The 14,383-nt window shown below is 44.6% G+C and overlaps 1 protein-coding gene across 1 annotated transcript; it reads right to left on the reverse strand.

Annotated features, from left to right (window-relative positions):
* Positions 1-660: 660 nt before the first annotated feature.
* mrpl19 (mitochondrial ribosomal protein L19) lies at positions 661-10,850 on the reverse strand. The gene is made up of 6 exons (XM_024419648.2): positions 10,712-10,850; positions 10,344-10,467; positions 9,985-10,103; positions 3,890-4,024; positions 1,328-1,509; positions 661-1,006 (listed from the first exon to the last, which is right to left on the reverse strand). Exons 1-6 carry the CDS (start codon positions 10,788-10,790, stop codon positions 773-775), a joined length of 873 nt encoding a protein of 290 aa, XP_024275416.1. The 5' UTR covers positions 10,791-10,850; the 3' UTR covers positions 661-772.
* Between the last annotated feature and the right edge of the window lie 3,533 nt (positions 10,851-14,383).

Genomic DNA, 14,383 nt, shown 5'->3' on the forward strand with positions numbered 1-14,383 from the left:
TGAAAGAGCTTAACAGGGATGGCTGTTCCTCAGAGGCAGCACTGTCTGGGGCTTTTCATCTCCCAGGCACTTCATCCATCTATTCATGTCACTAATTGCTCATTGACTGAATAAACTAGATTTGTATTCCACAACTTTACGTAATGTATTGATTTGACAGTAAAACCAGCACACTGCTGCCGGGGCTGCCCACCCGCTCATTAAACTACCCACCCGCTCACTGGCGCTGCCCACCCGCTTATTGAACTACCCACCCGCTTATGGAGCTGCCCACCCGCTTATGGAACTACCCACCCGCTTATTGAACTACCCACCCGCTTACTGAGCTGCCCACCCGCTTACTGAGCTGCCCACCCGCTTACGGAGCTGCCCACCCGCTTACGGAGCTGCCCACCCGCTTACGGAGCTACCCACCCGCTTATGGAGCTACCCACCCTCTTACTGGAGCTACCCACCCTCTTACTGGAGCTACCCACCCTCTTACTGGAGCTACCCACCCTCTTACTGGAGCTACCCACCCTCTTACTGGAGCTACCCACCCTCTTACTGGAGCTACCCACCCCCACCCTCTTACTAGAGCTACCCACCCTCTTACTGGAGCTACCCACCCTCTTACTGGAGCTACCCACCCTCTTACTGGAGCTACCCACCCTCTTACTGGAGCTACCCACCCTCTTACTGGAGCTACCCACCCTCTTACTGGAGCTACCCACCCTCTTACTGGAGCTACCCACCCTCTTACTGGAGCTACCCACCCCTGGTTGAGAGAGGGTTAGGGGCATGTTGACTTGCTCATCTCTGTCTGTACCTCCTTCAGGAAGCGCTCCTCCAGGGCCGTGGTGTCGTACTCTTTCAGCATGTCATACTCCCGCCAGGGCTCCGCCCACTTCTGGGCGTGCTCCAGCTTCTCGGGCGACAGACACAGGTCGAAGCGGATGCCCTGCACATTGTACTTGGGCCGCTCCCAGCGCTTGGACCACGGCTTAGGACGCATCCGCACTCTGGTCTAGAGGGAAGAGAGATACAGGTCAAACCAATACTGCCCTGTACAGACAGGCCTCGGGTGATGAATCTGTACCAATCATGGCTTTAGCAATACATGTTCGTTAAAAAATAAAAGGACACTTCTATGTTATGAGAACTGACTTCAATTGTTAAGTGAAACATACGTCTAAATATTAAGTATCTCAGCATCGCGTTAAACAGAATAAACTACTCATGTTTGATTTGAGCTGACTAACAGCCATATCTGCTGTTCATTCAGAGGTCAATATGATTGATTGATTAATAACTGTGTGTCATGAGAGAGTGGAAGCCAGACACGTACTTTATTGACGGGCACGTCCCCGGTGACAGAGTGGGGCACAGGCTTCATGTCCAAGTTCACGGTGCTGTACTCAGGCAGGGCGTCTCTCAGGTACATCAGATTGTTGTCCAGCCTTTTCTCCAGCTTCAGCACCTCCAGCTGCTGCAGCCGTGGGCTATACATTTCATAGCAGATCTCAACTCCTGAGGGAGAGAGAGAGATACACTCAGCCAATAATTATCATGGCCTAGGGCACGTGTCAAATTCCCGTCCTGGAGGGCCGAGAGTCTGCAAGTTTGTACTTGATCGATCAATTAAGCTCATTGATTAGTTAGGAACTCCCCTCACCTGGTTGTCTAAGTCATAATTGGACACAAATTGAAAGGAAGTAACAACAGCCAGCAGACAGCCCTCCAGGAAGTGTATGTCACCCCAGGCCTTTAATCAGAGTTCACAGGCACTAAATCAAGTCTGCCCACACCTGGTCCTGGGGTGGCCCTCTGCTGGCTTTCACTACGATCCTAATCTAGAACACCTGACTACAATCAACAAAATCTATCAAACACAACATGCAACAACTTCAAACATTTTACTGAGTTACAGTTCATATAAGGAAATCAGTTGAATAAATTCATTAGGCCCTAATCTATGGATTTCATATGACTGGGAATACAGATATGCATTTGTTGGTCACAGATACCTTAAAAGGTAGGGCCATGGATCAGAAAACCAGTCAGTATCTGGTGTGACAACTGCTTGCCTCATGCAGCGTGACATCTCCTTCGCATAGAGTTGATCAGGCTGTTGATTGTGGAATGTTGTCTCACTCTTCAATGGCTGTGCGAAGTTGCTGGATATTGGCGGGAACTGGAACATGCTCAATGGGTGACTATACAGGCCATGGAAGAACTGGGACATTTTCAGCTTCCAGGAATTGTGTACAGATCCTTGCGACATGGGGCTTTGCATTATCACGCTGAAACATCAGGTGATGGCGGCAGATGAATGACACAACAATGGGCCTCAGGATCTCGTCACGGTATCTCTGTGCATTCAAACTGCAATCAATAAAATACAATTGTGTTCGTTGTCCATAGTTTAAGCCTGCCCATAACATAACCCCACCACCACCATGGGGCACTCTGTTCACAACGTTGACTTCAGCAAATCGCTCGCCAACACGACACCACACCCGCTGTCTGCCATCTGCCTGGTACAGTGGAAAACGGGATTCATCCATGAAGAACACACTTCTCCAACGTGCCAGTCGCCATCATAGGTGAGCATTTCCCCACTGAAGTCAGTTATGACACCGAACTGCAGTCAGGTCAAGACCCTGGTTAGGACGAAGAGAACGCAGAAGAGCTTTCCTGAGACTGCCTCTGACAGTTTGTGCAGACATTCTTTGGTTGTGCAAACCCAGTTTCATCTGTCCGGGTGACTGGTTTCAGACAATCCCGGAGGTGAAGAAGCCGGGTGTGGAGGTCCTGGGCTGGTGTGGTTACACGTGGTCGGTGGTTGTGAGGCTGGTTGGACGTACTGCCAAATTCTCTAAAACGACGTTGGAGACAGCTTACGGTAAAGAAATTAACATTACATTTTCTGGCAACAACTCTGGTGGACCTTCCTGCAGTCAGCACACCAATTGCACACTCCCTCAAAACTTGAGACATCTGCGGCATTGTGTTGTGTGACAAAACTACACATTTTACAGTGGCCTTTTGTCCCCAGCACAAGGTACACCTGTGTAATGATCATGCTGTTCTTAATATGCCACACCTGTGAGGTGGATGGATTATTTTTGGAAAGGAGAAATGATCACTAACAGGGACAACAAATTTGAGCACAACATTTTGGAGAAATAAGGTTTTTGTGCGTGTGAAACATTTCTGGGAACTTTGAAACATGGGACCAACACTTTACGTGATGCGTTTATATACATATAGATTTTTTTGTTCAGAATAATTTGCTGCTAACCAGGAGAGAGTGATAGCATGCCTATTTAAAAACACATTCTTTCTTATTTAATCTCTATTTAACTAGGCAAGTTAGTTAATAACAAATTCTTATTTACAATGACGGCCTACACCGGCCAAACCCAGATGACGCTGGGCCAATTGTGTGCCGCCCTATACGACTGCCAATCACAGCCGGATGTGATACAGCCTGGATTCGAACCAGGGTGTCTGTAGTAGCGCCTCAAGCACTAAGATGCAGTGCCTTAGACCGCTGCGCTACACGGGAGCCTACCTAGTAGCTTTCCAGGAAGTATTGGCCACCCATGAACTAAACCAATGGAAACTGAGGTTCTACGCTTCAGATTGAATAGTGTCACTTAGGGTTCTACGCTTCAGATTGAATAGTGTCACTTAGGGTTCTACGCTTCAGATTGAATAGTGTCACAATGGGTTCTATGCTTCAGATTGAATAGTCACAACTGATGTTTCAGACTCATCCAACGGAGATATTTATGCAGGAAACAATATAACCTTCTATGCCACTGATTTAACCTCCAGAAGAGCCTTGGCGGCACAAACTCTCTCTTCACATGAGAACTGTTGTGTACTTCATGACTATCCCCACCTTGGCCGTCGATGATATTCCTAAGGACAAATGTGGCTCCCAGTCCATGGCCACCTCTCTGGATGCAGATGCCCATAAAGCGGTTGGTTTTGCCGCTGGCATGAGGGTCCGCCATGGTCACAGCTAAGACACTCCCTGCAAAACACAACGACTAATTTAAGTCGGTCAAAATCAACACATTAATTTGATAACAGCTTTAAAAAGATAAAGGTCAGTATCGCTCCTCATAATGTGATGAGATATACAATACAGTGCATTAGGAAGGTATTCAGACCCCTTACCTTTTTCCACATTTTGTTACGTTACAGCCTTATTCTAAAATTTATTTACATTTTTTTCCTCAAATCTACACACAATATCCCATAATGACAAAGCGAAAACCGGTATTTAGAATTTTATGTACATTTAAAAATAAATTACAGAAATAGCTTAAATACATAAGCATTCAGACCCTTTGCTATGAGACTTGAAATTGAGCTCAGGTGCATCCTGTTTCCACTTATCATCCTTGCAATGTTCCTACAACTTGGAGTCCACCTGTGGTAAATTCAATTGATTGGACATGATTTGGAAAGGCACACATCTGTCTATATAAGGTCCCACAGTTGACAGTGCATATCAGAGCAAAAACCAAGCCATGAGGTTGAAGGAATTGTCCGTAGAGCTCTGAGACAGGACTGTGTTGAGGCACAGATCTGGGGAAGGGTACCAAAACATTCCTACCGCATTGAAAGAAGTTTGGAACCACCAAGACTCTTCCTAGAGCTGGCCACCCGGCCAAACTGAGCAATCGGGGGAGAAGGGCCTAGGTCAGGGAGGTTACCAAGAACCGGATGATCATGCTGACAGAGCTCCAGAGTTCCTCTGTGGAAATGGGAGAACCTTCCAGAAGGACAACCATCTCTGCAGCACTCCACCAATCAGGCCTTTATGGTAAAGTGGCGAGACGGAAGCCAAAAGGCACCTAAAGGACTCTGACCATGAGAAAGAACATTCTCTGGTCTGATGAAACCAAGATTGAACTCTTTGGTCTGAATACCAAGCGCCACATCTGGAAGAAACCTGGCACCATCCCTACAGTGAAGCATGGTGGTGGCAGCATCATGCTGTGGGAATGTTTTTCAGTGGCAGAGACTGGATGACTAGTGAGGATCGAAGGAGAGATGAACGGAGCGAAGTACAGAGAAATCCTTGATGAAAACCTGCTCCAGAGCCTCAGGACCTCAGACTGGGACAAAGGTTCACCTTCCAAAAGGACAATGACCCTCAGCACACAGACAAGACAACGCTTCAGGACAAGTCTCTGAATGTCATTGAGTGGTATAGCCAGAGCCCGGACTTGAAACCGTTCAAACATCTCTGGAGAGACCTGAAAATAGCTGTGCAGTGACGCTCCCCATCCAACCTGACAGAGCTTGAGAGGATCTGCAGAGAATAGGAGAAACTCCTCAATATACAGGTGTGCCAAGCTTGAAGTGTCATACCCAAGAAGACTCAAGGCTGTAATTGCTGCCAAAGGTGCTTCAACAAAGTACTGAGTTAAAGGGTCTGAATACTTATGTAAATGTAATATCAGTTACATATACTTAATACAATTGCAAAGATTTCTAAAAACAGTTTTTGTTTTGTCATTATGGGGTATTGTGTGTAGATTGATGAGGGGAAATTTTGATTCAATTTTAGAATAAGGCTGTAACGTAAAAGATATGGGAAAAGTCAATGGTTCTGAATACTTGTAGTTTTTTTGTTATGGTATACCATATTAGTAAATATTACATTGTAATTGTTCATTGGAGCTGGTGTTTTGTAAATGTCTAGTATAGCAGAGAGAGCTTGCAGTCTTTCTGCAATTTGAAAATTAAACTGAACACACACACAACCTGTATGTAGACTCCTAATTTGCAGAACTCCACCCGTCGAACAGGAGGGTGTAAAGCTCACAACACAAAACAGATATTCAGCAGTGCTCTTAGCATTTGGTCTAAGTAATACATTTGCCAATTCAATGGATTTATAATTGTTGGAAATGAATAAGCAGAAGACAACGAGACACCATGACCTATTCTAAACTGGGATATCCAAGTTCAACTGACTCTACTGCTCTCACATTTTCAAAAGTTAACCGTGACTAGCGAACCCATTAAAGGAGAGACGGGGGTGAAACAATGACCTCTAAACATTTCCTTCCTGAGGAGGATCTCTGCTGACCTGTGTAGAGGTCGACCTCTAGTCCTGTGTACACACAGCGTCTGCAAAGTTCGTCTATAAGAATTCTGGAAACAGAAAGGAACTCAGGAATGTCCAATGTGCCAGAAAAATAATGTCAATGGACGACCCTCCATATAACCTGTCCACCCCCCCCTCCCTCCTCCATGGGCTAGGTCTGTCTTCTGTGCACGGCTCTGCATCCCATCCCGTGCCCCCTGCCTAGAACCCTGCTTTTAGTGGAATCTGGAACTGCAAGGCAATCCGATTGTGCACCGCTCAGGAGCCATGACCAATGTATAATTGTCCTGCTAATAACAGGGTTAATAATATTTACGTGAGAATATCCAAGGGGCTTTTATATAATTCTAAATTAATAATAATCGCTTTGTTTAAAAAAAATAACATTTTGGAGATGATTTAGTTTTCAAATAACGTTTAGTTTCTATTTAGGTTTATGTCACCCATTCATTGTCACAGACACAGTAGGACCCAATAGCATAATCAGTGCTCTAACTCCCCCTTGTGCTGGTCTGGAGAAATGAAGTGGTGACACAGGGTACAGTACTAAACCACAAATGACCTCTAAGTCCTGCAGCATATTCACAAACATTTTAGTGGAGCAACCACTGTAGGGGGATACATTGGCTGTGGCTTGTAGGGGGATACATTGGCTGTGGCTTGTAGGGGGATACATTGGCTGTGGCTTGTAGGGGGATACATTGGCTGTGGCTTGTAGGGGGATACATTGGCTGTGGCTTGTAGGGGGATACATTGGCTGTGGCTTGTAGGGGGATACATTGGCTGTGGCTTGTAGGGGATACATTGGCTGTGGCTTGTAGGGGGATACATTGGCTGTGGCTTGTAGGGGGATACATTGGCTGTGGCTTGTAGGGGGATACATTGGCTGTGGCTTGTAGGGGGATACATTGGCTGTGGCTTGTAGGGGGATACATTGGCTGTGGCTTGTAGGGGATACATTGGCTGTGGCTTGTAGGGGATACATTGGCTGTGGCTTGTAGGGGGATACATTGGCTGTGGCTTGTAGGGGATACATTGGCTGTGGCTTGTAGGGGGATACATTGGCTGTGGCTTGTAGGGGATACATTGGCTGTGGCTTGTAGGGGATACATTGGCTGTGGCTTGTAGGGGGATACATTGGCTGTGGCTTGTAGGGGGATACATTGGCTGTGGCTTGTAGGGGGATACATTGGCTGTGGCTTGTAGGGGATACATTGGCTGTGGCTTGTAGGGGGATACATTGGCTGTGGCTTGTAGGGGGATACATTGGCTGTGGCTTGTAGGGGGATACATTGGCTGTGGCTTGTAGGGGGATACATTGGCTGTGGCTTGTAGGGGATACATTGGCTGTGGCTTGTAGGGGATACATTGGCTGTGGCTTGTAGGGGATACATTGGCTGTGGCTTGTAGGGGGATACATTGGCTGTGGCTTGTAGGGGGATACATTGGCTGTGGCTTGTAGGGGATACATTGGCTGTGGCTTGTAGGGGGATACATTGCCTGTGGCTTGTACGGGGATACATTGGCTGTGGCTTGTACGGGGATACATTGGCTGTGGCTTGTAGGGGGATACATTGGCTGTGGCTTGTAGGGGGATACATTGGCTGTGGCTTGTAGGGGGATACATTGGCTGTGGCTTGTAGGGGGATACATTGGCTTTGGCTTGAAGGGGATACATTGGCTGTGGCTTGAAGGGGATGTGCTACCAAACTGGATGCAACATGCCCCTGATACTGCGACTGCGACGGTGTTAAGCCTAATTGATGTATTCAAAGTAATATTTATAGTATGCTGGTATTCATATTTCCATCAATGTTTTTGTTATTTTAAAAATATATTTAATTGTTTTATTCTGTCCATACTTAGTTTAGCACCTGATGTTTATGTCCCAATAAAGACTTACTGAAAAATATATCTTCAAATACACTGATAATTAATAAATGATTAAACAAAGCTCAGGGTTTTTATTATGTCACGAGGGGTGGTAGGAGTTGTTTTTATTTATTTATTATGTTGTTGGGAAGTGAAGAGATTAATTCCTGATGTCAGGATGGTAAGTTGGTGGTTGAAGATATCCCTCTAGTGGTGTGGGGGCTGTGCTTTGGCAGTGGGTGGGGTTATATCCTGCCTGGTTGGCCCTGTCCGGGGGTTTCATTGGATGGGGCCAGTGTCTCCCGACCCCTCCTGTCTCAGCCTCCATTATTTATGCTGCAGTACTTTATGTGTCGGGGGGCTAGGGTCAGCCTGTTATATGTGGAGTATTTCTCCTGTCTTATCTGGTGTCCTGTGTGAATTGAATTGTGAATTATGCTCTCTCTCTCTCCCTCCACCTGGCCGTGAAGCAGGGAAAGCGTTTTAAATTCCTCACACAACACTGCTAATGGCCACATTGGCAGCTCAGCATGTGTGATGGGTGCCAGATTAAGAACTGGTAAGGATGCTGTGAGCAAGGAAGCCCTTCAGTTAAGCAGCAGAGTGAAGCCTGTTACATTAGCAATCCAATAAAATAACATACGCTGCTTGCGGTAGGGTATTGGAAGCGTACGGACCTCAGTGTTCCCACACGGCCATATCTCCATGTTACAAAGCTCGTTTATGGAAAGCAGACGGAGGACAAAAGGGGACCCTCTGTGTTAATTAGCTACCTAGCACAGTCCGAATACCTGTGTGTAAGAGTCACTGGGGAAGAGTAGCAGACATACAGTTTTGTCAGATGGTGTCACCCATAGCTGTATGGATCTGTAACTGCTATAGTGTAGTTTAGTAGGATGAAGTCTCTATAGCTGTATGGATCTGTAACTTCTACAGTGTAGTTTAGTAGGATGGAGGCTGTATGGATCTGTAACTTCTACAGTGTAGTTTAGTAGGATGAAGGCTCTAGCTGTATGGATCTGTAACTGCTACAGTGTAGTTTAGTAGGATGAAGTCTCTATAGCTGTATGGATCTGTAACTTCTACAGTGTAGTTTAGTAGGATGAAGGCTCTAGCTGTATGGATCTGTAAATGCTACAGTGTAGTTTAGTAGGATGAAGGCTCTAGCTGTATGGATCTGTAAATGCTACAGTGTAGTTTAGTAGGATGAAGGCTCTAGCTGTATGGATCTGTAAATGCTACAGTGTAGTTTAGTAGGATGAAGGCTCTAGCTGTATGGATCTGTAAATGCTACAGTGTAGTTTAGTAGGATGGAGGCTCTAGCTGTATGGATCTGTAAATGCTACAGTGTAGTTTAGTAGGATGAAGGCTCTAGCTGTATGGATCTGTAAATGCTACAGTGTAGTTTAGTAGGATGAAGGCTCTAGCTGTATGGATCTGTAACTGCTACAGTGTAGTTTAGTAGGATGAAGTCTCTATAGCTGTATGGATCTGTAACTTCTACAGTGTAGTTTAGTAGGATGAAGGCTCTAGCTGTATGGATCTGTAAATGCTACAGTGTAGTTTAGTAGGATGAAGGCTCTAGCTGTATGGATCTGTAAATGCTACAGTGTAGTTTAGTAGGATGGAGGCTCTAGCTGTATGGATCTGTAAATGCTACAGTGTAGTTTAGTAGGATGAAGGCTCTAGCTGTATGGATCTGTAACTTCTACAGTGTAGTTTAGTAGGATGGAGGCTCTAGCTGTATGGATCTGTAACTGCTACAGAAAGTGCATATTTTTTTATTTAAAGGATTCTTTCTTGCTGATGAAAGAGAAAGGGTGTTTGTCTTGAAAGCCGTAACACAAGCGTGGGGATTGTAGTTCACGAGGCAGTTGAGGGGCAAAATTAATGGCTGAGAACTGTAGGGAGAACGCAGATTGCCGCCTAGAGTTTGAGAGAGCTAGCTAGTAGCCAATATAGGATGGTGTGTATTGAAGTCTCAAAAGGTCTCTTACCAACATAAAACTCCGGAATGTTGAGCACTTTCCTCCTCTGGATCATGTCTTTGCGCTCAATGGCGAACTTCAGTGGGTTTATTCTCTGTCGGGGAGGGATGAATTCTGGACTCAGGAACCTGTATTCAAAAACAGACCCAAAACAGGAATGGAATGATATCATGTTGCATAATTTCTGATAAAACAGGAGGAATTACAAACAGAACCTAACTATAAATCACATTGCAGTTTGTGTTATCATGCCAATGTTTGACAATGAAAGAAATTGAGGTGGCAAGAACAACTATAGGACCAGGTTAGCATCACATCACCATGTGTTCAGTGTGATGAACACAGCTTGTTAGCTAGAATGCTCTTACTTTCGCAGTGAAGCCTCGGACTGTGTTTTGTCAATGATGACAGGTTTTGGTGGAGGGGTGAATTTTGTTGGCTTGCCACCGTCACTCCCCTCGTCGAGGCGACGCATAGACGTGGACAAGAACCCTAAGGAGGAAACAAAAGACTCAGTCTGTTTATAATATTAAACCTTTTAATAGCAATGTCGCACTAGAACAGCAGCTAGCTAGCTAACACCAATGTAATTTTGTTACACAGTGACTAGCTAGCTGGCTAACGTAGCTAGCTAGCAACGTTTAGGGCATTTGGGACTAAATCTTGCTAAGGAATAGCCAACGCATTGCTAGCAACCCTTCGAGATATACCTATTTTATAATTCCATGTGACTTACGTTCATTTTGCTGTTGTATATTCCGTAACAGCCTTATTGAAAACATAACTTTGTCAAGCCTTCTTGTGCAAGCAGCCATATTGGAAGCTGACCTTCGCTGTCACATGTGAATTGTTACGGAAGCCGAAAAGGGATGTGTCTCAAGAGAGACGCAACATGCACATCATCCTTTCATCCACACGATGTCACTAAAGACATAGGCTACATCAAAGAGCCGCCGGTAAAAATGACAAGGAGGAGGAGACGGAGGAAGAGGAGGATGGTGGTGTTGAATCATTTCAGCATTTCAATCAGTCATAATAATTTCAGTTGATTCTAATGCCGAAGATATAACCTACTGTGCTTTAGCAATGAGGAGGATCCACTGAAGGAGAGCTTGAACCACTGCCCTGTGGTTACAGTGTGAGTAGCGTGCCCTACACTACCATCTGTGACATAAAAGCCTGGGCCTCTTGGTACAGGCAGTATACCTTGCCATACAGATGCTACACTATTCCCACCCTGCGTCCAAACCCCAATGCGAACCAGGGAACATTTCCAACTAGGTTCTGAGAGATTCCATCAATGTAGCAATTAAAGAGGATCAGCCAGTGCCATGTTTAAAACATGCCTCTTGGCCAGGGTTTCCCAAACCTGGTCCTGGGGACCCCAAGAGGTACACATTTAGTTGTTTTTTCCCCACCTGACACTGAATCAACTAATACATTCTTGATAATGGCTCCATTATTTAAATAAGTTGTGTAATCCTTGGGCAAAAAACAAAATGTGCACCGGCACCCCTTGGGGTCCCCGGGACCGGGTTTGGGAAACGCGAGCCCAGAGGCATCCTTCTCACAAACACAGTGGCGACCCGTCATTCTGGGCCCAACTTTTTTGAGCCCCATTGTTTGCAAACAATGTAAAAAATATATTTATACACTACCGTTCCAAGGTTTGGTGTCACTTAGAAATGTCCTTGTTTTTGAACGGAAAGCAAACATTTTGTCCATTAAAATAACATCAAATTGATCAAAAACACAGTGTAGACATTGTTAATATTGTAAATGACTATTGTAGCTGGAAACAGCAGATTTTTTAAATGGAATATCTAAATAGGCGTACAGAGGCCCATTATCAGCAACCATCACTCCTGTGTTTCAATGGCACGTTGTGTTAGCTAATCCAAGTTTATCATTTTAAAATGCTAATTGATCGTTAGAAAACCCTTTTGTTATTATTTTAGCACAGCTGAAAACTGTTGTTCTGATTAAAGAAGCAATAAAACTGGCCTTCTTTAAACTGGTTGAGTATCTGGAGTTCCAGCATTTGTGGGTTCGATTACAGGCTCCAAATGGCCAGAAACAAATAACTTTCTTCTGAAACTCGTCAGTCTACTCTTGTTCTGAGAAATGAAGGCTATTCAATACTGTTCCCTTCACAGAACAACTGGCTCTAACCAGAATAGAAAGAGGAGTGGGAGGCCCCGGTGCACAACTGAGCAAGAGGACAAGTACGTTAGAGTGTCTAGTTTGAGAAACAGATGTCTCACAAGTCCTCAACTGGCAGCTCCATTAAATAACACCCGCAAAACATCAGTCTCAACTTCAACAGTGAAGAGGCGACTCCGGGTGCTGGCCTTCTAGGCAGTTGCAAAGAAAAAGCCATAACTCAGACTGGCCAATAAAAGATTAAGATTGGCAAAAGAACACAGACACTGGACAGAGGAAATCTGCCTAGAAGGCCAGCATCCCGGAGTCGCCTCTCACTTGAGACTGGTGTTTTGCGGGTACTCTTTAATGAAGTGACCCCAAACTTTTGAACGGTAATGTATGTCATTGAGTTAATAAAGCCACATACAAACATTACCTATTTTTTGTTTTCTTGAGTAAGGCAGCTCCAAAATGCAGGTGTTTCAGCCTAGCTCAGTGCTTTCTGTGGTGGTGGGGCAAGCCAGTAGAAAATATGGAGCGTTGCACCGTGATTGGCTCAGTGTTCAGTCACTCATGGGGACAATACGTCACTGTCAAGTCTAAGGGCAGAGCTAGAAAATTCTAGCCCCTTGGGTGCTGCCATAGAGTTTAATTAGAAGTGCCCATCCAAGAAGGCTTTGGCCACAGATAAAATTACTGGCCCAACGCTCTAACCACTAGGCTACCTGCCGCCCCAAGTGGCTATTTTCCAAGTTTAAAATGATAAACATTCAAAATTGGCCACACTGTTAATGAAGCATGATTTGTGCCGTACTCTCTCCGAACTGCGAAAACTTGACTTCAGTGAGTTCAATACAACTGGGAAGTCAGGAATAAATGAGCTCCGACTGGGAAAATTTGTTTTGAACGGTCATCCAACTCGGAATTGTAAATCCAGCCTCTTTCTAGAGCTACGACTTGAAGATCAATGACGTCATCATAATTCAACCTTGTTCCCAGTTGTTTTGAAAGCATCATAAATCCAGAGAATGACAGACTTTGATGACAAAATTTGCCCACGAAGCCACGCCACTTTCCTGTTCAAGTGAGCACAGCACAACAAGGTGAGTCCAGAAATGTATTGTATGCTGCTGCATAAATTATGTAATATGCCAGGGAGATATGTATACTGTAGCTAAGAAAGTAATACTGTGTATGTTGTGTAGTAAGCTGTTAGTAGCCCATGTGCCTCACCCTAATAATTTGGTCTATTTATCCCTCTTAAGTTTTCCTACTGTTCTGACTTGGTGGTGCACATGTAGCCTATAACCTGTTTTAGAGAAATGTAATCATTGAATATTCTAAGAGCTTTCATTGTCTGCTTTTATGCCCCCTGTATGTATCCTACCATTCTGACTTGGTGTACAGGAAGAACACTGTAAGAACGGCGCATGTTCTGAATTCTGTCACTGTACATTTCAAAAGTGCTAAACAAATAGTTATATTGACTATGTCCATCCTCACTCGCTCATGAATGTCATAATTGAAATTACGGATTGCCTCTTACATGCTTGTCGTTCCCTTATACCATAGTTTGTATATCTCAATTTGTCATTAGAAACCACATTTGTTTAAGCAGGTCAGCCATATCAGCCATGCTTTTTAAAAAGGCAGTAAATGAGGCTGAATGAACTGTTTCACTGCCAGAAAAGGCTCTGCTGATAGGCAGGTGTAGCAGTGGTAAAGTTTTGGGACTGCTGTTGGGACAGCTTTATGTAGGTCCTAACAGTTTGTGGGCAGCATTTGTCACCGTTATGTTGCAATTAATGTATTGGTTAGTGTTGTGTTGTGTAGTGGCTTTGCTGGCATGCATTTTTTTGCCCCACCAAGATTTACATGCTAAAATCGCCACTGCACAAGCAAGCTGGTGACATTCTGTGACAATCTCAGTTCTATGCGAAGAGTGCAATTTTAAAATTGTTTTCAATTTCATAAATTTGCTGATGTAAATCTTTTCTAATTACTGATTTTGTTCCTGTCATCTTTGAATTGTGGTATTTTTGTTAATTTAAAAAAAATCTAATCCGAATGACAGAACCGAAGTTGTCTCTGGGAAGAAATAAAGTTATTTATATTATATTTCTGAATGGATAACAAAATGGTTATAATCGCTTGTAATAAATATAGTGACTGTCCACCCAGAGACTTTACTGATGCAGCGCTACTGAGGGCGGGCTTTGAGACCATGCGGATACCGCTCCTACAGGTGGGCCAGCCAGCCACT

The sequence above is a fragment of the Oncorhynchus tshawytscha genome, linkage group LG05 (genome assembly GCF_018296145.1).
Source record: "Oncorhynchus tshawytscha isolate Ot180627B linkage group LG05, Otsh_v2.0, whole genome shotgun sequence".
Classification (NCBI taxonomy): Eukaryota; Metazoa; Chordata; class Actinopteri; order Salmoniformes; family Salmonidae; genus Oncorhynchus; species Oncorhynchus tshawytscha.

Bases quoted from the DNA above. Each gene is read 5' to 3' on its own strand.
- mrpl19 (XM_024419648.2), bottom strand. From the start codon at position 10,790: ATGGCTGCTTGCACAAGAAGGCTTGACAAAGTTATGTTTTCAATAAGG. The intron at 4,025-9,984 runs GTAAGAGACCTT...TGTGTTTTGCAG, and splicing joins CATTCCGGAGTTTTATGTTG to GGAGTGTCTTAGCTGTGACC. The intron at 1,510-3,889 runs GTGGGGATAGTC...TCTCTCCCTCAG, and splicing joins GAATATCATCGACGGCCAAG to GAGTTGAGATCTGCTATGAA.